General features: G+C 41.3%; 1 protein-coding gene across 1 annotated transcript in view; it reads right to left on the reverse strand.

The window, feature by feature from the left end:
• Nucleotides 1-21,673, reverse strand: part of MTMR2 (myotubularin related protein 2) — a 42,949-nt gene that overhangs the window by 17,791 nt on the left and 3,485 nt on the right. The window contains exons 2-6 of the mRNA XM_009998509.1: nucleotides 10,278-10,353; nucleotides 6,995-7,089; nucleotides 6,703-6,813; nucleotides 4,032-4,133; nucleotides 3,108-3,191 (exon numbers count right to left, since the gene is read on the reverse strand). Of these exons, the coding sequence (XP_009996811.1) occupies nucleotides 3,108-3,191; nucleotides 4,032-4,133; nucleotides 6,703-6,813; nucleotides 6,995-7,089; nucleotides 10,278-10,323 (438 nt within the window). The 5' untranslated portion in view covers nucleotides 10,324-10,353. The remainder of the gene's footprint in view (nucleotides 1-3,107; nucleotides 3,192-4,031; nucleotides 4,134-6,702; nucleotides 6,814-6,994; nucleotides 7,090-10,277; nucleotides 10,354-21,673) is intronic.

Below are 21,673 nucleotides of genomic sequence, written 5' to 3' on the forward strand. Positions count from 1 at the left end.
AGCTTCACAACCCCTTATAATATTTTCCAAATGCTCCCCACCTTGTTAAAGAAAATGAAAGCTTTAAGTTACTCAAAAGGCATCTCAAGGTCTTTTGGTTTCAACTGAGTCTCATTCACTGTGCAATTCTGTTTTATACTCTGCCAGCCTGTGTGTAATAAAAATCAGGGAGCAATTTCAGTTTTAAATTTCATTTGCCACATGTGATTCCATTTACCGACTAAATCCCAAACCTCTCCGAGTTCCTTTTGTTCTCTACAGGTTGTTTATTACTCCCCATAGTTTTACACAATCACAGATTTTTAATAAGTTACATATTTCCATCCTTCTCAAGAACATTAATAGGGAAGACAGGGGTTTGCTGAGTATCTTTTTTTACTAATTGCAACAATCTCTATCCTAGAAACACACATATTAATAAAAAAAAAAAATTGTAAAAATAAATTGTACTATGTGCAAACTTGCCATGTCTACCAGTGTAAACATAGTTCATATGATGGATCCTACTCTAAAAGTATTTTTTGGATGCTAGGTAGTTGGCCTCTACTTCTGCTCCATTCCCCTCCCTCTGTGCTCCTACTCCCACAGGGAAATGACTGACCTGACCCAAGATATACCAAGTTAATGCTTGGCTGTACTGCTGGGCTGCTTATGGCCTAGGCCAGCACTTCTCTAGTACTTTTTAAACCAATTCTACAACGTCCTGCTGATAGTGCAAATGTCCTACTTTTCTATTTCTGGTCACAATTCATACATTCAGACAGGTAATCTCATTATCTGATTTGATGATGCCAGTTTTGTTTCACTGTTAACGAATCCCTGCTGCCATCTCAGGACATAATCCTGATTTACTGCAGAATTTGTTATTGCTTTAACAGGACCTGGTTGGATTAAGAAAAAAGGCTAAGACATTCACACAGATAAATTGAACATCCACAGTTATAAACACTGAAATTAAATAAACAGATTGAAATACCTAAAAGTTTTGGAGGGGACATAAAGCTTCATACTGCACAACTTAAATCAACTGTAACGAAAATGATGAAATTCTCATCCTGGCCAGATCACAACATAAACATCTACTGTAGAATGGTTTGCCTCTTCTTCAGCAGCTGGTGTTGGTCACTTTTGGAGATAAGCTACTGAAACAGATGGATTGCGTGATACGGAATGGGAATGACTGTGGCCTATCGTGGGCAAAATTCAGACAGGCTGTGGCTGCAAAAGGATCTTCCTTGGATTCGTTTTTGCAGCTACCATGTAAGCAAATGACTGAAGGTTTTCAGTATGTGGACATCCATTTGATTTCTTGATACCAAAAGAGTCAGGCTAAATTTTTCCCCAGAAATGACACAAAAGAAGGTCATAACAAAAGAAGTACACGCTGCAGCAATGTCTCCATTGTGACATGCTTTGCACACAGCAGTGCTACCTCGTGTGACCAGGAACAAAGACACCACAGCCCCGAGTCCCATTTTCATTACATGAAGAGCATGTAAATCTGTATATCCTCTCACTATGAAGGCAAGCTCCTGTCAAATTTAAGGTACTGCTTAACACAATATAAAAACTAATATGGATAGAAAAGCTTGTATTGTAAAACCAGACGTGCCAGGATTAAGAAACTGGCTTAATCTACCCTGAAATTCTCAAGGGTCAACCTTCCTTCTTTCCAGATACTGTAAGAATCTCTTTTGTATTTCATCTATTCTAAGCGAAGCTTGACTAAGTGAGTGCTGTGCTTTTCAATGAGGATTATTTTGACAGCACAGGTGCTCTTTACTCCAGTCCTGTAAAGAAACATCTTTCCCATACAGCTTGGGCTGCAGATCCTTCTTTATAAACAGATCTTTCCTTAAAATAACTACCAACAAAGAGCTACATTCTCAACAAAGCCATAATCACTGCATTAGACCATTATCTGGTCTTATTGACCAGTCAACCTTAGATACAGTGTGTGTCGCTGATTACAAATGACTAGAGTTTGTCTCTCCTAGGATTTTAGATTGTGGTATCTTGTGGCAAACACACAGGTTTTTCAGTGAAGACAGTGGAGGTAAATACATCTCACTTCCAACTAGCAGCCTAGAAGCCAGCGATCTATCTCAGGCAGCTATTTCAGGAGGGAACAAATCACCCCCAACAGTGAAGCTTGCTCTCCCCATCTGTTAATGACAGGCCTAGATAACCAATTTAAAAGGCATGCTCAGCTTTTAGAAAACTGAAACAAGGAAAATGAATCCCTTCCTTAGATTCTGAATGTCAGGAATCAGATTAACAACTAGGCTAGGGCAGAAGGCTTGTTTTGTTTTCCTTTATGGGAAAGACCCAAATAAATATTTAAATTAAATAGCTGTAAATGTCTTAATTTTACAAAGGAAAGCTGGTTTTATCCTGGCAGATCTGGATGAGTTTGCTCTGTCCAGGGCAAAACTGTCACCAAACTGTGCTGTTTCCTCAACTTGTGAAATTTTGACAAGAATTACTGCATTATAAAAAAATTTCTCTCATCTTTTCCCCCAGGGAGGGACACTCAAGTTTTTATTGCAGTATTCCTAATTAACAGCCTACCACTTTACAGTAATTAACAACTCTGACCAGTCTACTCTGGACACATTACAACTGTGTATTCCAAGCTATGGTCAATCCCAACACCCTCTAGGTTGCTCCCTATGCTGATTCCCCAAGAAAATACAGACATTCTGCATTTAATTATTTGCTTTTCCTTCCAAGTTCCTGTTTAAGATGTCTTACAGAAAACTGCAAAGAATTAAAACTCATACAATCATGAGCTGAGGTGTGACACTCAACAATGGGACATCTGTACCCACAAAACACACTCCCCCTATTCCTTGCTGCCAGCTGACGACTAAGCCAGAGCAATAGTTTTTTCTTAAAGCCTCAAGTCAGCTCTCTGCAGCCTGAGTAATCTCCATCAGTGGATGCTATTGTACTGCTGTCATCAATCCCTGCAGTGTAGAGAACAATGTCCTAACCCAGCCTGCACAATATGTGTGAGCAGCATCATTTGCTGTTCCATGCAACCTGCACAGAGCCCCACTTCACAAGCACAGAGAGACTGAGGAAGGACATGGTACATGACCTACCTGTCTTCTGTACTCCCAAGTAGGGTCATACACCTTCCATCCATTTTCTGGGAAAACCTCTTTGTACTCAAATGCAAAAAGTGGCTGAAAGGAAGAAAATTTACTATTAAGAGCCCACTCAGATACTATTTCCAGGATGTTTGATATCTCAAATAATCACAGAATGTCCTGAGTTGGAAGGCATCTCTAAGCATCATCTAGTCCAACCCCCTTAAAATCACAGAATGACAGAATGTTAGGGGTTGGAAGGGACCTCGGAAGATCACTGAGTCCAACCCCCCTGCCAGAGCAGGACCAGAGCAGAGACATATCCATGGCTGGTCCTTCTTTTTTCCCACTACACTACTTTTCTTTTAGGGGTTTGCTAAAAAGATTAACATGCTTGCTGTAGCAGGTAATTAGTACAACAATGTATCCTCCTCTGTACCCCTGATCTTGCTTGTCTATTACCTAGTACTTCTTCACAGACAAAAGGTGTATGATTAAAGAGAGAAAACAAGTCTACTTGGGCAAGAAAGTTCTTACACCTTAAGTAGATCCTTTCAACCAGTATTTGAAGCAGCAATTGCAGTGTCATGACACCACAGAGCAGATTAACTGCATTCCAGATTTGGGGCAGTGCAGTCACCATTGGATGTAAACCTGTCATGGATGTCACTGTCTTTGAATATTCTCTGTTATGAGGCTGTATCAGTAAGTCAGTTCTCCAGGTATGAAGGAATTCAGCCCCATGGTAGTAGACTTCTGTTTTCTGTACAATCTAAAGCCCTACATAATTAACTCTAAAACAGATGTAAAACCCAGCATTTCTCCTTCAAAAAAATGCTCCCCATATAAGCACTGTACCAAGTAAGATGGGACTGAACAAACCAGCTTCCCACCTCTCTTTGGTCTCTTGGTAAAAACTCAAAATAAAATACCTACCAGATTATTTGAAACTGGGAAAGCATATTTCATTAGGTTCTCAAATATGGATCGTCTAGTTCTCCCTTCAGGCTTGTGAGCAAACCGCAAGTTTCGAATATCCTAGGAAAAGAAGAGGGAAATCACATTGCAGATTTCAGAACCATTCCCAAATCCAATGAAAATCCAAAAGCCAGCATTCAAAATAGGGTCACATCACAATGCTCTTTTTAGCACTGATTTTATATCATGCTTTGAATGCTCTTTTACTGCAACTCTGGTCTTGGTTCAGTGGTGCTCTGAAGCCTCCAGCAAAGCCTGCCACAACTGCAGAGGAGCAGAGGGAGTGCAGGAGCACACTTGATCACAGCATCTTGCCTTCATGAGCTCTCTACCTCTCCCTCTCTCTACTTGCTGAAAGTCTAAGGGAGAGGGCCTCACTCAGGGACAAGCTATCACTGACCAGCAGGACTGAGAGACAGACCTTCTAGCTGTTGGGCTGACCCGTGGCAGAAGACAGCTGGAAGGGACTGCCTCACAAAATACCTCCATAGATCTACTAGCATTTGGGCACATAGGGAGCCCAAGTCCAGCCAGTTTGGTGCAAAGCAACCAATGCCATCTCCCTGTAAAGCTTCCATCTTTCAGAGCACTAGAGAAGATGACTGAAACTGACACCTCCTCCACTTTGCACAGCAGCACGCTTTCCACTAAGAGTGGTAACCCAAGATGTTCCTTCCACACTCATCTACAAAATCAAACTCTGAAACTAAATAAAGCATCTCTAAGATACTAAGATTTTCCAGCCAAATTTACATCTCAAACACTTGTAGGAAACAATTTAAAAACCACCAGCAGGAAATGTGCTATCAAGTTCAAGCATATGAAGATGGTACAGTAAGTCAGAGAATGAGAAAAACAGATAAAGAATTAATTAGCTGTCTCACAAGACTGAGATTAGGTAATTGATCTCAGACAGAGAACATTTCAGGATGCATAAGCTGTATCTATTCTGTTATTGCACTAAACTGCTATGCGTACTGGCATATATATAAATACAAAAAATATTTAAAACTTATAAAAAAGACGTCAAGCTATTGGAGCTTATCCAAAGGAGAGCCACGAGGATGGTGAAGGGTCTGGAAGGGATGACTTACGAGGAGTGGCTGAGGTCACTTGGATTATTCGGTTTGGACAAGAGGAGGGTGAGGGGTGACCTCACTGCAGTCTACGGCTTCCTCCTGAGGGGGAGAGGTGGGGGGGGTACTGGGCTCTTCACTCCTGTGACCAATGACAGGCGTCAGGGAAATGGCAGGAAGCTGAATCAGGGGAGGTTTAGTTTGTATGTCAGGAAAAGATTTTTCACCCAGAGGGTGGCTGAGCACTGGAACAAGCTCCCCAGGGAAGTGGTCACAGCACCAAGCCTGCCTGAGTTCAGGAAGCATTTGGACGATGCTTGCAGGTACATGGTGTCATTCTTGGGGTGCCCTACACAGAGACAGGAGCTGGGCTCGATGATCCTGATGGGTTCCCTCCAACTCAGCATATTCTATGATTCTACAATACGATAGGGCCAATACCTATCCTATAGTTTGTGCCTGGGTTTCCCACTCAGGGAAACAGTGCAGCTCACTCCAAACCCTGACCCTGTGTGCAATTATATGTACAGGTGAAATAGCTGATAACTAGGAACACAGAACAGATCAAAACAGGGAACAAATAAGCTTGTCAGCACAAGCACCCCTATGTTACCCACGGAGCATCTTGACCGCAGTCGGATGAGGGTGCAGCTGGGTGATTTGGTATAGGTTATATCAACTGCTCTTGAATCAGCACTCCCACAGCCTGAGAGTCTGCTTACCTTCCTGGTGCCTCAGAATCCCAGCAGTGACTGCAACCGTTTGGGACTCATTTTCATTCCTTCATCTGCCCTTAACCAGAAAGTGGCATCCTTTAAGCCTTGAGGGGGCTCTGACAAGAGCTTTAATCAGCCCAAGACCTACAGGGTTCAGAATCCAGCTCTCCCCACATGGCCAATAAGGGAAGCAGAGGGGCCATGCTCTGGGGAACAGTGGGTTTAGGATTGGAGATGGTGGGTTTACCTACTTTGTGGGTCTACGGAAAGGAGACAAGAGGATGTGAATTGTTAATTTTTATTGAAGTTTTCATTTCCAGTGATTCCAAGGGCTTGGAGAGGCACATGTGAAACATGTTCTGCCTTGAAAGAAATGAAAGAATAGCCTCAAGGAGGACTGAAGGCTACTTGCCAATCCCTCACCACAAAGTACAGCAGCAGGTGGACATAAGGTAACAACTAGAAGAAAACGTGCTCCTTTCTCGCTCCTTGAAATGCAAGTGAGTGAAAAGTACCCTGTACTCCACAATGACTGGAGTCTTCCTGGGATAGCCTGGTGGCCAACCTTGAGAACTGCATTAGAGGGACGCAGGCCTAGGTTTCCACCACGAAGACAAGACATTACCTAGCACAAAGCCTGAACAAAGGCCCAGATCTTGTCTTGAATGAGTGGAGCTGGAGAATCCTGAAAATTACTTTAAAAACCAGATGTTTTTTGAAGTCTGTGAAGTCACACTGACTGAAACTTTTTGCAGAACTTCCTACAGTACTACAGAGAAAACCTTTTAAAAATATATATTCTCTTTCCCCTATTGTAAAACACAGATAAAAGTTTACCTTGCACACAATCTCCAGTCCATATGAATTCTCACCACGACTGGAAGCACCTCCAATTTTCTCCACTCTGTTGATTACACCTAAAGATGCATCTAGGACAAAAGGAGGGTCCTGTAGACAGTTGAAATTTGTGAGTTTAAAAGGGGGAGGGGGAAAAATCCCCTGCTCCTGCTCCCTTATGTCTATATTCCCAAACATACAGCTATGATTCACTAAGAATTATTCTCAAGGAACGAACACTTAGGTTTAAAGATCAAATAACCAAAAAAAGCAGAGGGTTTCAAAAGCTTACCCGTTCCATGCTTTTAAAATACAATCTGTAATTGGTAACTGTGAGGGTTCCTCTGATTGCTCCAGTGAAGGGGCAGATATAAGTAACATCCTTAGCTTTAAAAAGGAAATAAAAAGGTTGTTAATGTAATGGTTAATTGATGAGAGTAAAATTATGACAGCAACATTATTCGGGGGCTCTACTTTTCAGACAATGGAATGAAAAACAGCTTAATTTGAGGTTCTAGCCTAGAGCCAACATGCAAGTTTCAGTTCTGTGGAGAGGGTAAAACTGTAATTATTAATTGAACTCTGGGCAAGTACCATCACCTAGAATCCTACATTTGTACAGATCTACTACCCCTGTAGAGAAGCCAGTATTCAGCTGCAACCTGTTCACTCGTACTGAGCTGTGTATTACCAGTAGCTGAGAACACCAAGCACGAAGAACAGAGAAAATTCCTGCCTGGATGCATATACTTGAAGCTGACAACAATCTGCATAACAGGTAAGTATTGCCAGTAAGCTGGTTTGTGCCACTAAGGACAGGAGAAGGCAGCTCTCCTACTTTTAGGCTTTTAGGATGCTTGGGTCCTTCTGCACACCACGGGATGAAGGCGCTCATGCTAAAATCCAGCAATTTCCAGCAGCCAGGAATCTGCATAGCACCCAACTGCCAGTGATTTTAAGTCTGAAGTCAGTGATCAAGTTACTTTGCAACAATTCAATTATTTTTGAGCCTGAGTGACAGTGACATAAAACAGCCTCCTTCTTAAAAGGCCTCAGACGTTTCTCACTTGTTCCAGCAAAAGGCAAAAGGTGCTGCTGGTTTTCCACAGCAAACACCTACCCTAACAACCTTTCTGGTTTACATCAATTAAAATGACAACATTTAAGTAATTTCCTACCCCTTGCCAGCCAGCAGTGATCCATCGCATCTTCAGCCACTGAAATACTTGGCTGGCTGTGCCCTGGCAATGGTTTATGCTGTCACCAACAAGTAATGACAACCCTCAAACACACAGAGATTCTTTCAGAAGAAGACTCACTGACCAGAAATGCCAGATCCCTGAAAGAACTCTCTGGACCATTTTAAAAATCTCAAGCCTCCAAACCCTGTGGGATCCATTTTCAAGGGCTGTGTGAAGTCAGGACAGCTTGCCTTCCAACCAGGTGACAGCCATTGCACACAAGAGGCAGGAGGCTGCTGGGGTGTCAGGATGGGGACCCGAATTTCCTCTACCCTCATCTCATGAGATTTATCCTGGAGGGAGGGAGGAAGAGACTACAGGGCACTGGCAATTCATATAACTAAATCATCCTCAGGTCAGCTTTGCTTCTGCATAGTCTTCACTCTTTAGATTTGGATATGGAGAAGGACTGACTGATTCAGAGCAAAATAGCTCAGAATTTTTTGTTCAAAAAAAAATAAAACACACACACATATATATATATATATATGCACTCTAGAAATTTCTTTTTTTTTGTTTATCTAAATGTCCATGCCTTTGTTGGAAGGACAATGAAAGACAAAGTGTTTCTAGCCAATTCTAATTAAACAAAGTGTTTAATTATTGGCTGATTATTAATCACTTCTTTTAAAGACTAGTTTGACAGAGGTTTGAAAGCAGACTCATGAAGCATAATAAGGGTGAGGGCAGCCTGCTTGGTTTTTCCACTAGAGTTCCCATCATTCAAAATGCAATTTCAAAATGTTTAATAAAAACCAGAAAAACCCAACAAACCAAACAAAATCTACTAATAAGAGAGAAGTGTGCATTTAGATCTGAAAAGTAACAGGATGTCTGGGTAAAGAGGAAAGATGCTAGAAAAATGTTTTCCAGGTAAGGAATCCCAGGCACAATCTCAAACACTGGCTTTGCCAGCTTGTAAACCACATCACCTTTCACATTTGCATTTTAATAGTTTGGTTTCCTAAGGAAACAATCTTCCTTAATTACATTGCACATGTACACATGTATCTACACACCTGGCTTGTCTGACCTTAATCCTATCACAGGTCTATGGTGTCAGTGGCCTCCACCTGATAAATAGGAGTCTCCAAGGCATTAAGATCCTTCACTGTTTGTAAGAACAGGTGCCAGGTATGAGAGATGTACTAGTGCTACTAGCAAGGGAAAGACTAATAAGCTCAGCCTTTGGTAGGTAGAAGAGAATCCACAGAAGAAGACTGGAAAGCAGGATTTATTAATTTTCCTGCTTATGGAATTCCTGTCTTTTATAGGGCGAATCTTACCCTAGATTACGGGGCTGGCTGAAATAATTTTTCTTCCCTTGCCTGTAAAATACAAAAATAATTACATTTACCTTCTTGACACTTAAAATGAGATACAATGATTACTTATGAATAATAAAGATTTCCTTTTTGCTACCTCCAGCATCTTGTGAGACAAGGAAGCTGCTGTCTGGCCAACTCCAAAAGCCACCCAGTCTTCCAGACTTATGTGGCTCATCATATCATTTGCCAACAGACAAAATACAAATAACTCTGATCTCTTAAACCATTCCCCAGGAACCTTTTAGAATATAGTCTTGCTGTCAGAGCTAACTGTACCTGCAGAGTGAGTTAGATGCCAGTCTGCAGTGCATGGTTGGATTATGAGCTCAGAGTACTCAGGAAAGGAGTAGAGAAAAAGACTGAGCAGTGAGGTGGAATTTTTTTTTTTTCCTCTTTTTAATTGTAGAGTTTTTTTGTTGCTGTTGAGTGGGGTTTTTTTGGTAGAGTGTTGGGGTTTTCTTAGGCCTGAATTTGCTTTCTTCTGTATCACTTGAAGAGAAAGGCAACATGTTAAACTAGGAAATGCAAAGTCTTTCATAGAAAATTAATCAAAAGGCTTACTCAGAATTTCAGACTAGAGTGCATCAGCAAACCTGATGCATGTCAGAGAGTCTGGATGACAAAAAGAAGAAAAAGACCCATCTCCATATTGCAACAAGTTGTCTGCAATAGCACTGTATCCTCTCCTGCAGTTTGTGATAGAAATTTAACACACAGTTGTGCGATGTGAGCCTGCAAAGTCACCCCATGGCAAGCACAACCTGAAACAGTTGATCCATGCCCTCTCATGCTGAGATATGTTAAATTGCCATGTATTTGCTACATGTTAAGAGAAGACATACAGTTACTTTGTCTCATGGGATATGCAATAACTTGATTAATGAAACAACCTGATCACACTTGTCAAAACAACAGCAATTTGCTGTTGGTCAATGATGCTGAGATATTTCACTCTATGAATATTCTATTTGGTCAGCAAACAATAAGGAATTTCCTCTTCACATACCCATGTCTTTAATAGTTTCTCCTGGTAGCAAAGGTGGCTCTTCCATTTCAGCCAATTTATTAGTCTCCCTCAGGACCTAAGCAAAAGACAGAGGCAGAAAAAGATATTAATTAAGATATTAATCACACCTACCTGCAACAGGTCAACAGTATCACGGACAATAAATATTCAAAGATCTTGTGGTACTGCCTAATGTCTCAGCCTCTGAAAGGTCAACAAAAAGCATATGAGAAACCTCAGTGCAGTCCTCCAGCATACTGCTGGGCCATGCAGAAGTGTTTAAAGCAAGGATGTGTGTGATGGAGAGGCTGCACAGTTCCCAGGCAGCTGCTTTTCATCTTCCAACCTTCTTCACCAGCACCCACCATCACAAGTCAAACTCTCTCACAGATACATACAGAAAAGGGCCCCATTCCTTGCCATTTACACAAAGGAAAGTTAAAAAGGACAACTTATCACATCACTATCTTCAATGAGGGTCTGACAACTGCAAAGATCTCGATTTGGCTCAGCAGTAGTGACCTGTTACAAAGGTTATGTTTTAATAGGCATGTATAGGAGTTACAGTTTCCTTTTTTATTTTTGGCTGTCAAATAACCCCTCCTCCATTTCCTTTGCATTAAAATTATACCACAGGACATCACTTTTCACAGTTATGACTGCATTTACACAAGGGTTTTCACCAGAACAGCTGCTGTCACAAAACAGATGGACATTTCAGTAAAGCGTGGCCATAACCATGAAGCAGAACCTGAGGTCTAAACCTATGGTAAGAACTAGGGGAGAAGAGCATATGTAAGTGACCAAGATGAAGGCTAAGTCTATGTGGCCAAGTGCAGACAGCTTTAATTCTATTGTCCATGCCTTGAACCAGTCAAATAACCACAACCACAGCAGCACATCAACCTAACAACATGGCAAGCAGGTAAATTAGTCCAGACTGTGAAGTTGGTGTGCATCCCACCTGGTGGAGACAGGACAGAGAGAGCTCATGTCTGCTCACAACTGAATGTGCAGACTCACCCAAAATGTTCTCTTTATCTTAATGTGGGGAAAGAGAAGGAATTGTTTCAATTTGTTATTAGGAAATCCCTGCAAAGAAAATTCAAAAACAGGGACTAAAGCAGCACTATGGAACCTGACACATCTGTGGTCAACTTTCATGTAGGATTAAGCCAGAGGGAAAGCCTCAGGGAAGAAAAACTTTCTAAATTATGCAAAAAAACCCCAACAAAACAAAAATTAAAGAAACCAAATGCTACAATAAAAGCACATTCCAGCATTTTCACACAACAGACTGATGTATAGATGAAAAGATTAATAAGATCAAAGCCTTCCTGAGAACAAGATGTACATTTGAAAAAATGCACTCAAAAGACTCATAAATAAAATAAAATAAAATAAAATAAAATAAAATAAAATAAAATAAAATAAAATAAAATAAAATAAAATAAAATAAAATAAAATAAAAGCAAGCACAGTCCTGACAGGAACCTCACAATTGTACCCACTTAGGCCAGCTCTTACCGTGGCAGCTGTCAGAGCAGCCAGACTGGAGTCTACAGGATGGGTAAAGGGAGGTAACCATTGACAGAGATCACACTGGAACACTCAACTTGCAGGAAAGCTTATCCTCCACATCAGCAATACCAGTAAAAACAAGGTTTTGCTGGTATAACAACCAGAAGTCTATGCTGAGGATTTCTGGTCAGCACAGCTGTGTTGGCCAAAGATCACACATCCCATCAAAGTCCTGACCAACAGCCTCCCTGACAAAAGCCTGTGAAGTAAACCTGCTCTCAAGTCCTGCGTGTCAGTTTTTGTGCTTTGAAATTAGCAGGATAACATCTGGATGATGCCAAATGAGTTGAAGGCTTCTAGCTAATTAGTCCACAAGTGATGGTCATCTTTACGGCTCTTTATCTTGGAAAGGCATTAGTAAAAATACACTCTGCTTTTCCGACACAACTTCTTTGAGAAGGTCGATACTCCAAAGGGCCAGCAGCTGCTCCTGGGATCACTTTGGTCAAGAGTTGGCCTTGCTGCTCTCCTGCAGATGTCAGCAGAGCACATCCAGCAGTAAACATTTGGAGGACTGGGTTGTCTCTTAAGCCAAAACAAATATGAGGTAGATAGCAGTCAGTATGACAAACAGCTGCCATGATCACTAGGTGGGCAGTGCTCAGGTGGCTTTTAAACACTGTACTGCAGGTAGGGGAAAGGAGGAGAGAAGGGGCAAGCTGTACAAGACAAAGACCTCCACATCAATACCACGCTTCTAAAGGCAAGGTTGAAAGCTTTTTTGGTTTAAAACCTGGCTTTTCTAAGTCTAATAAAATCCACCTGCTCACTCACACCCTCTAAAATGTGGAGTCCCCACGGTCAGAGGAAAGGATTAACAATCCAAACCTGTGCTCACTGTAGCGCAGGGCAGCAGATGGATGACCTCCTGGAAGCATGGCACTCATGGCACTTTCAGGCCTCTGCCTCCTTTTTTTTTTTTCCCCCTTTTTTTTTTTTGGGGTACAAAGATGAGAACTAAACTGTCATTTTCCCCATCCCCCAACTGACTTCAGCCACACGACCTACCTCAGGCAACACAGCACCGCCTGCCTTCATGATGATTTCAAAGTCAGCACAACAACATCACCCCTGGATAACAGTCACCTTCCCAAGAGGCCGAGACAGACATGGTCAGAAAGCTAAGGACAAAAACTTCGCTGGTGGGCTGGTCTTTGCAGCACCTGCCCAGCTCTAGACCTTGAATAAGCCTCCTAATTTGAACACAAACACTTAAAACCTGCCCTGGCAGGGACAAAGAAATGAACCATAGGCATTTTCCTGAAATCCACCTCCATCAACAGCTCCTTAAAATTGATTCATTGAAATGCAATCTGTGTGCAGCTGACAATGCAAGCAGCAGGCACAGGAGAAGACATCTGGGGCAGCTCTAAAGGACAGAGGCTGGCAGGAGAGAGGAAAAGTGGATGGATATGAAAGAAGAGTTTTGGAAACAGATCCAAGAGGAAGAGCGGGATGGAACAATGCACATGGAGCTCTGGAAGGATGCCAACACTGTAGATGGACCCTCTGCCCCCTATTTGACTAAGAAGATGACATGAAAAGCCCCTCCACCTCACTGCCTTCCTTCTCTGCCTCTTCAAATCCAAAAATGGTTCATTAAACTGTCTGAAAAATCTTTTTTTGTACAGCCTATTTTCAAGACTCTAAAAATAACCCTCCTGGCCCCAGATTTAGCCCTCTGCAAATTAAGAGCTCCAGTGAAGAAGGTAGGGGAGCCAGGGACACGACTGCAGCAGCCCGGCTGCAGAAGAGTGACAGCCAGTTGGCTACTGATGCATTAACACTACTGAGGCAGGTACCACATACATCTGAAACTGAAATGTTTCATCTCTGTGTGCCTCAGCATCTTAAATTGTACAGGGGGAACAAAACCAAGAAGTGCTTTGAGATCTGCAATGAAGGTTGCATCCAGAGCTGGCCTGAATCAGCATTATTTAGGAATAGGACCACGCTGGCACAGACACACATTGGCCTTATCTGTGCCAACCATCACTAAGATGATTTATGTAAGAAGCAAAGACAGTTACCAAAAACTGTAGACTACTTTGCCTTGCCTCTAAGCCAAACAAGGTCTTTGTTATCTGCTTGGTAACTGAATCTCAGGGGAAGCTGACAGTTCAGTTACTCACCAGATTAGCCTTCATTTCTGCCTTACACACCAGAATAACCTTTATTTCTGTCTTCTTTTACAGAGTAATGTAAATCTACCCATTCCACCCATCAGGATACACTCATCCAGGATACTGAGCATAGGAGTCCTTCAGCAGCTAAACACAAGTCCTGCCTCAGCTCAGAGGGTGTGAGGATTTCATGCCACCACCTACCTTTGTTCTCTGCTCAAGCAATGACTTGGCAGAACAATCCCACACTTACTACATTTAGCAACTGCTTCTTTTACTTCAGGATCTCACCTTGTGTTAGCTCCAGCCCGCTTACCCATGGCTGAAGGTGCAGAGCTCTTGCATGCCTTCCCACCTAAGCCAGAGAAACCCTGATGCTATATTGCTGACACAGTATATAAGCAACAAAACTATTCCTTCCTTTGCTTGTGTGTATGGGGTCAGGGAAAAAGGTTTAGCTCCTAGTAAAAACATAAGACTGCACGCTGCCTCATCCCTTACCTCTTCATACTGTGATTTCAGGGTGCTGTGGTTCTGCGAAGCCTCTCCAACTGTGTGTTCACACTGCCTCCTAACCCAGCAATCAGCATGCTGCTCCAAAAATCCCTCTCCTGACTGATGTCTCTGCCTGACTCATGCATGCAGCTCATCCTGAGCAGCTACATCCAGCTTGGGCTGGTACAGAGCTATGCTGCACCAGAACTCTTAAGCACAGGGTCACAGCAACCTGGGCATCACTGAATGAAACATTATTCAGGGTTTGCTTTTGTTTGTCAACAAAAAAACTTATATGTTTTTCTCTTGTAATGCCTGAGAGGCACTTGCCTACCAGTAAAGCTGGACAGCCAGGCTGACAACACACATCCGGTGCTGGCTGAGGCCAAGCCAGGATTGCCTCCTCCTACCCATCTGCCAGCGCTGTAATTGTTCCTCTATCTACTGCAGTCAAGATGCCTGGATTTGCTTAATGGCTTTTTAATGGTTGTTTATCCATAACCTGGATTGTTTTGCCAGGACTGGCTCAGGGTATGAGTGAAGGGTGCAACGCTAGGGTGAGGGAGGGAGAGCAGCAGGGACCGACCAGGGACAGTAACTTTGTCCTTGGACACCAACACCTGTAGTATAAGACTCCAGATAATAAAGATGCACGAAGAGAGCACCTGAAGTCCTTCCTAACTATTTTTCAGTCATTTTCTTCTACATTCTCCTGAATATTTGAGTCCTGAAATCTAGAGACATTGGTCAGGCTTTTTGGCTTCATGCAACTTCGGAGGAGACTACAAGTTTGTGCTACTGAATTGCTGTTTAACAGTTTTCCCAAGTCTACATAGATTCTTCTATCCAGAATCACAATAAAAATGAACTAAAATAAATATTTTTGCTTTAGAAAAAATTAAAATTTACCTTTTTTGTGATTTTCACTCCCTGCTCGAGTTAATCTCTCCTTGGTAACCTCCTACATGCTGAAAATGAGTTTGCACAAATTTCTTTATATTATTACATTTATATTATTGTATTTATTTATAAAGCCACAGTGCTGGTGCGAAATATCCAACCTGACACTGTCATCACCTTGCTCCTGCATTATTCCTTTTCCCAAAACCACATCTGCCCCATCTATTGAAAAGTGCTCCAGGCTGGGAGCTTCTTTTGTTCCAGCTACACACAGTCCTGTTCTGTTCTTCCTGCAGCAGGAAGCTGGTCTCTTAACTGCTGCCTTGACATAACATATATAATCTGTCTGTACAGACATTGTGCACATGCAGACACTAAAAAAAAACACCCAAGACCCTCTGCATCTGCAGCTCACAGGTGTGGCATGCTGGGCTTGTGAGCATGCACTGGTCATGAGCAGCAGGTGGGATATACACGGTGGAGACAAGAATGTGAGTGTTGTACATGTGTGTGCAAGAATACACACACAGAACTAGCAGATTCGGAAAAGCTTTTCAAATTATGGGTGAAATATGGACTTGAAACTCAACAGCCAAGTGTAAGGTTTTGCCTCCTACAGGAAAATATTTGTCTGATAGTTCACATTTTAATGGACTACCTGGGAATATTCTGCTTATAGTTAACATATCTGAACTTTCCTTCCTCACTTTTTTTTTTTTTAAATGTCTTTCTCCCAAGGACTGGCACTTGATTAAGTGCCCTCCTGCATCAGCACTCCTGCCACTCTGCTGGCAGGGTAATCAGTAAACTGCAGGAATATGCATTTCACCTGAAAGTGCAGATCTGCATCTGAGCTAGTCAACCTAGGTGCTCTGCACTGTCATTGGACAGAAGGAGAACAAGGAGATTCCCCTTTAGGATAAGTGCCTTTCTTTCCACCAAAGGCTGAGAACTAGGGTAAGTAATTCCCATGCAGATCTGGTGGGTTGTGTCCCATCTGATGCTTCCCTGTGGGCAGTGTAGCAATGCCCAATCTCCTGGACAACCCAATGCAACTGAGCAACCACAACCCATACTTTGCAGAGAAGTCCAATCTTTGTGCAGAGAGGCAGCAGGAGATGAGCCAGGCCAGATCAAAAAATTGCATGAAATTATTTAAAACAGGCTCCAAAGCTTGCATAGGTCGTACTAGCTGATTTACCAGAGACAACATTTGGGTCAGAGTTGGCTCCTTTCTGCTGTCTCAGAGAACCACATGAGAGAGGTCAGTCTTTCTGCAAAGCTCCTAGGATTATTTTTACATACTTGATTTATTATTTTTTTTTATTTATTTTCTTTGTAAATCAAGAACAAAACATATACAATTATGTACCCATTGTTTTTCTCCTCTAAATGACTTTTGGTGGTTGTAGACCATGTTTATCTGCTCCTTCCCCTGAATTATCCTCCTACTCAATCCCTTTTCTCTATCATGACTGTTGCCATAAAATTAAATCAACAAAGGACAGTGCCACTATGGTAGGTGTACTAAGATTTATCATTACCCCAGTGATGATATAAAAACCTCTGAAACAAAACAGATAAAGAAGCTCTTTCCTTTAACCTCAGAAAAAAACAACAGCACAGATCTAATTCTATCCAGCTGACACTGACAGAGTTGCAGAACTGACATAAACATGTGCAGAATCAAGACTCGTATGATTATTTAGGATACTTTTTCATAGGTGCCTTGGTTTTGTCCCTAAATGAAACATTTCTCACAACAGCAAAAGGGGCACATTTTTTTCTAGCATTTTACTGCTAAGATGCTTCTGTCATCTCAATGCTCAACAAGAAGGACTGCAGAACAGCAGCCATGCTTACTTGACAAATCCTTCTGTAGACTGAGAACACTGTACTACTTTGGAGAGATTTTTCATTTGCCATTTTTGGCTATTTCATGTGTAATCTGAGAAGATTTATGTGCTATGTATCCTACTGGAAATGCAAGAAAATATAAATTGTGCAAGTAAATAGACCTTATGATTACCTTTGAATCATTAGGAATACCACAGCAGAATGACTACAAGAAAGAACAGCAGTATCTCTGCATGACTGAGGCACAGGGACTTTTCCAAGGATTATGACCAGATGGGTTGAAAAATTATGTAAGAGACATTCAGACCAGCAAGATACTGACTGGAGGGAAATGCTCTGTATCTTATTCTTTTGGGATATTAGAAGTTTGAAGGGGCAAAGACAAAACATCATGAACATATGGATAATTTCAGAACAGTAAACAGAGAATCAAATATACCATCGAAAGACCACATCAGGTCAATTCAGCTCCTAAGAGAGCACTCAGCCAAATAAGCCTTCCTAGCTTGGTTGAAAAACAACACAAGACACATTTAAGATATCAAGAAAATGTTCTGACAACAGATCCTCTATTACACTACTCTAAAGACAATAATCACATACAATGTACATTGCAACTGCCTCTTAACTATGCTTTCTTGACAAAACTAAAAAAAACAAATTGCAAATTGTGATCTCTACCTACCATATACACTTTGAGAAAGTATTAGAAGGCTTGAGAAATCACTTGCTTACTTACCACTGTGTTGAAAAATCTTTAAAAAGAAGCTGAAGATTAGGGTATTTAAAAAAAAAAAAAAAGAATAGAGTCACCAGAGTAATATAAAGTGACTTGTCCACAGGAGGAAGTAGCCACCATGCAGTGTTTCCCTGGGGTTTTCTGCTTTGTTTTTACTATGATGTACTTTCCCACTCAGGCTCAAGTGCCCAGTGATGAAGAACAGCCTCTCTGGGCTGGTGAATATCCTGGACCCTCACTGCACAAGTACAAGGCAAGGTTCAGAAGCTCAAAGGAACACATTGTTGAGGGCCACTCGTTCAGCCTCGGCTGCTTGTCTCTTCAAGTTTGTATGGCTTGGTGCCTCAAGACAATACTCTCATTAGGCTCTGACAGAAAGTCGTCATTGACTCAGCACAGCAACGCTCCTTGCACAGAAGGCTGCAGATATTATCTATTCAGACAAGTCCAACATTTTTTAATACAGAATCTTCTTCAGTGCCCAGGGTTCCACATATGCCTCAAATGACAACAGATCTCCACTGGCTGCTCAAGAATTTTGGACAGCATATTAGCCTGACTCTATCCTTTCTTTAATTTTACTGTATTTTGTTTAGCAAATGGCTTATATGGGAACGTAGCTTAAAGTTTTCAAGGAAAGCATTAAACTAGTCCAGGGACATTCATACCATCAGTCTTAAGGAACAGAAAAATCAAAAGAGAGTTTTCTCTGACCAAAGAGAGAATTACAAATTCTACCAACTAAAACAAGTCACAGAAAACTGTCTCTGTTACCACGATTTTCATTTCACAGTTTAGTGATATATAAGATAAGGATTCAAGATACAAGTAATTATATATTTACAATGAGTAAACAATCGTACAGAGGGGAATGAACATATTTCATTCCGTGTCAAAACATACACAGAAAATCTTGGCAGGTACTGCTTGCAGTCACAAATCTGCATGCTCCTTTTAAATACCATGCTTGTTCATTCCTGCCTGATTTGTGCTTCAATCTACAAAACTATAACTATAGAGAGGGGAAAAAAAGGCACCTCTTACCCAGTTTTACTCAGCAGAAGGAGAATTCTTGCACTTTGTAGCTCAGAGTAATCCAGCAGTCAACTAGGAAGAGCTGAAAATATTTTTGAGGAACATATGAAGGCCATTTGCTTATTCTCCTTAGTTTTCCACTCCTAATAGATGGCAATGATAAACTCTTCCAGAGATTTCTTTCACTGTGCATTACTTCATACTCAAACATTCAGGTACCTCTATACAAGAAAAATCAGCAATGCTTGCTGTCTTTGCTCTCTTCTAACTAGCACTTAGGGTGTATTATTTCCATGTACAGGAGACAGAAAACTGACTGTATCTGACTTTCCTCCCATCTATTTTGCATGAAATCAATATTTTGCAACACAGAGCTTGGCTACTCTTTTTTGTTTTCTGAAAGGGGGAGGTGGAGAGAAGGACTTAATGGGAAGAGGTACAGGGAGAGGACCAAGATTTTCCATCTCTAGGACAGTTAAAAAAGAAAAATATTGCAATTCTCATTAAATCCTTTATTTTACATATACTGCATTTACAGTCATGGAAACTGAAGTCCTAGAAAAACACAGCAATGGCAGGGGTTAAATTCCAGTAACTCATGGGGCTGTCCTGAAATGACCACGTTTATGGACAAGAGCATCATTCATTCCCCAAGACCAGTCCTTTGTGTCTTTGTTCATCAACAGCCTAATGCTCCAAAGAAGAAAGGAAGCCTATTTCCCAAAGACTTGCACATGCAACTCATACAAGCTAAAATCAGAATTCCAAGATAGTTAAAGTATTTTTCCTCATTAGGTTTTCTTACTTCTCTGCTGCTCTTTAAGTTCTTCTACTTGATATCTTTGATAATGTAAAGCATCACCTGCTCCTGTATTTGGCTCAAATTTCGTCCTTGTGTGCAAAGGTATCCAGGGAAACATTACATGCAGATCAGGTAAGAGCTACTTATGCCAGCATAGTTCTACCCCTGTGTAGTACAACAAAAATGTGAGGGGCACCTTTGTGTGAGAATATAACTGAGCCCAAAGTGATGACAGAGAAACACATACGGACAAGTCTTCACACAGCAACAATAAAAAGATGAACTGTTTGTTTCATTTTACTGCTGTATCACCAGTTCACATCTAGCCAAGTCTTTTGTGACTACAGGTCAATTATCTTCACCATCTGATGGCTTGTGTAATACGGTCTGTAATTTAGTAGCAGTCACAGTCCAGTGCACTGGGAAGGAAAGCTCACACAGCAGAAGACATCTCTGCATTTGCTATGAACTAGTCTTCTTACAGGCAGTCCCATGCAAAGAGTCAAGGGCCAGCCTGAAACAGGAAAACTTATCCATTCTTATCATTAAGTGAGGGATGGAGCTGACTGTCCAGGCAGAGAGTCTTCAAGCTATCTTGGAGTTGCTTAGGTAGATTTTTTTCATGATTTAGTGCTTCCAAGCTCCATCATTCACTAACTGCAAAGTCTCTTAAAAGCAAAACTAAAAAACATTGCTTAAATGAATCCTGAAAGTTTAAAAAGTTATGCCACTCTAAACCCAGCTCTTGTTGAACATGTGTTACACATAACCAAAGCCTGACACACTTCCTGCATTGGCAGGGAGATAGCAATGGAAAAGCTCATGGAGGCTAGTTTTAGTGATTTACAGAAAAGGATGAGGGGGGTGGAAATCACATCTTTCTTCAATATGTTTTTCTACTAACAATATACGTGTTCTTCATAAAACTAGTCTAAGCCATTTTGCACTAAAACTAGAATAAAGTAACACAAAGGTGGTGAAGTCAGTGACTGGCATTTTGGTTAATCCTGCCTCACATCACCTGAGGGACAAGATTTACCTCAATTTTAGAGGTCTACATCTGGAGAAATTACCCTTACTCTCCTCACAGTCAGAGGAGAAACACAGTAAGTTTTCAAATGAGACAAAACTGCACCTTTACTGGAGCACAACTAAAGCTGAGATCCAGTCTGAGAAAGCAGCTACTGTCACTTAAATAACATTCACAACATCCTGCAGCAAGGACTTCTCTAGCTCTGCCCACATGATGTTTTCACCTAGCACAGGCATTTCCTTAAAGCTGAGACATATCAGATCTTTTCTTTCCATTTATTACAAGGGAATTGTGGTTTTCTAGTTTGAATGCAGACTCACTTGGATTTCATGCAGGAAACCTAAGGAGATAGCAGTGACAACCTTTCTTTCCTTTTCTAACCTTCCACTCCTGGGCACTACTACTTTCCAACTCCTTCAATTCTGCTCTTGCCTGATCTCTAACTTATGTTAAAATATATGACAGTGTATTTGCTAAAAATTCCCTCAAGCAGTGTATTCCCTAGATCAATTCTAAAGAGCTTCAGATTTGTGATCAGGAAGAGGGTGGGATAACCTAATAGGGCTTTGTCATTTCTCAGTTGGGTTTTGGTGGGGTTTTTTATTTCTTCCCCCCTTCCACTATGAAGCTAACTGAAGCAGCCAAAAGTTACTTAGATTTAGTTTATGAAGTAAAAAATTGTATTAATTTTAGTGGAGAGGCAATTTAACCTTACTTCCGGATATTGACATGCTCAATATCCATGGAAAAAAGACCCAACCAAAAAACAACAAAATAACTTAATAGAGGTTATTATTAAACACTTTGGAGAAAGATATTTATGAATAATAC

Source organism: Chaetura pelagica, unplaced genomic scaffold (assembly GCF_000747805.2).
Source record: "Chaetura pelagica isolate M959 unplaced genomic scaffold, ChaPel_1.0 scaffold285, whole genome shotgun sequence".
NCBI classification, from domain to species: Eukaryota; Metazoa; Chordata; class Aves; order Apodiformes; family Apodidae; genus Chaetura; species Chaetura pelagica.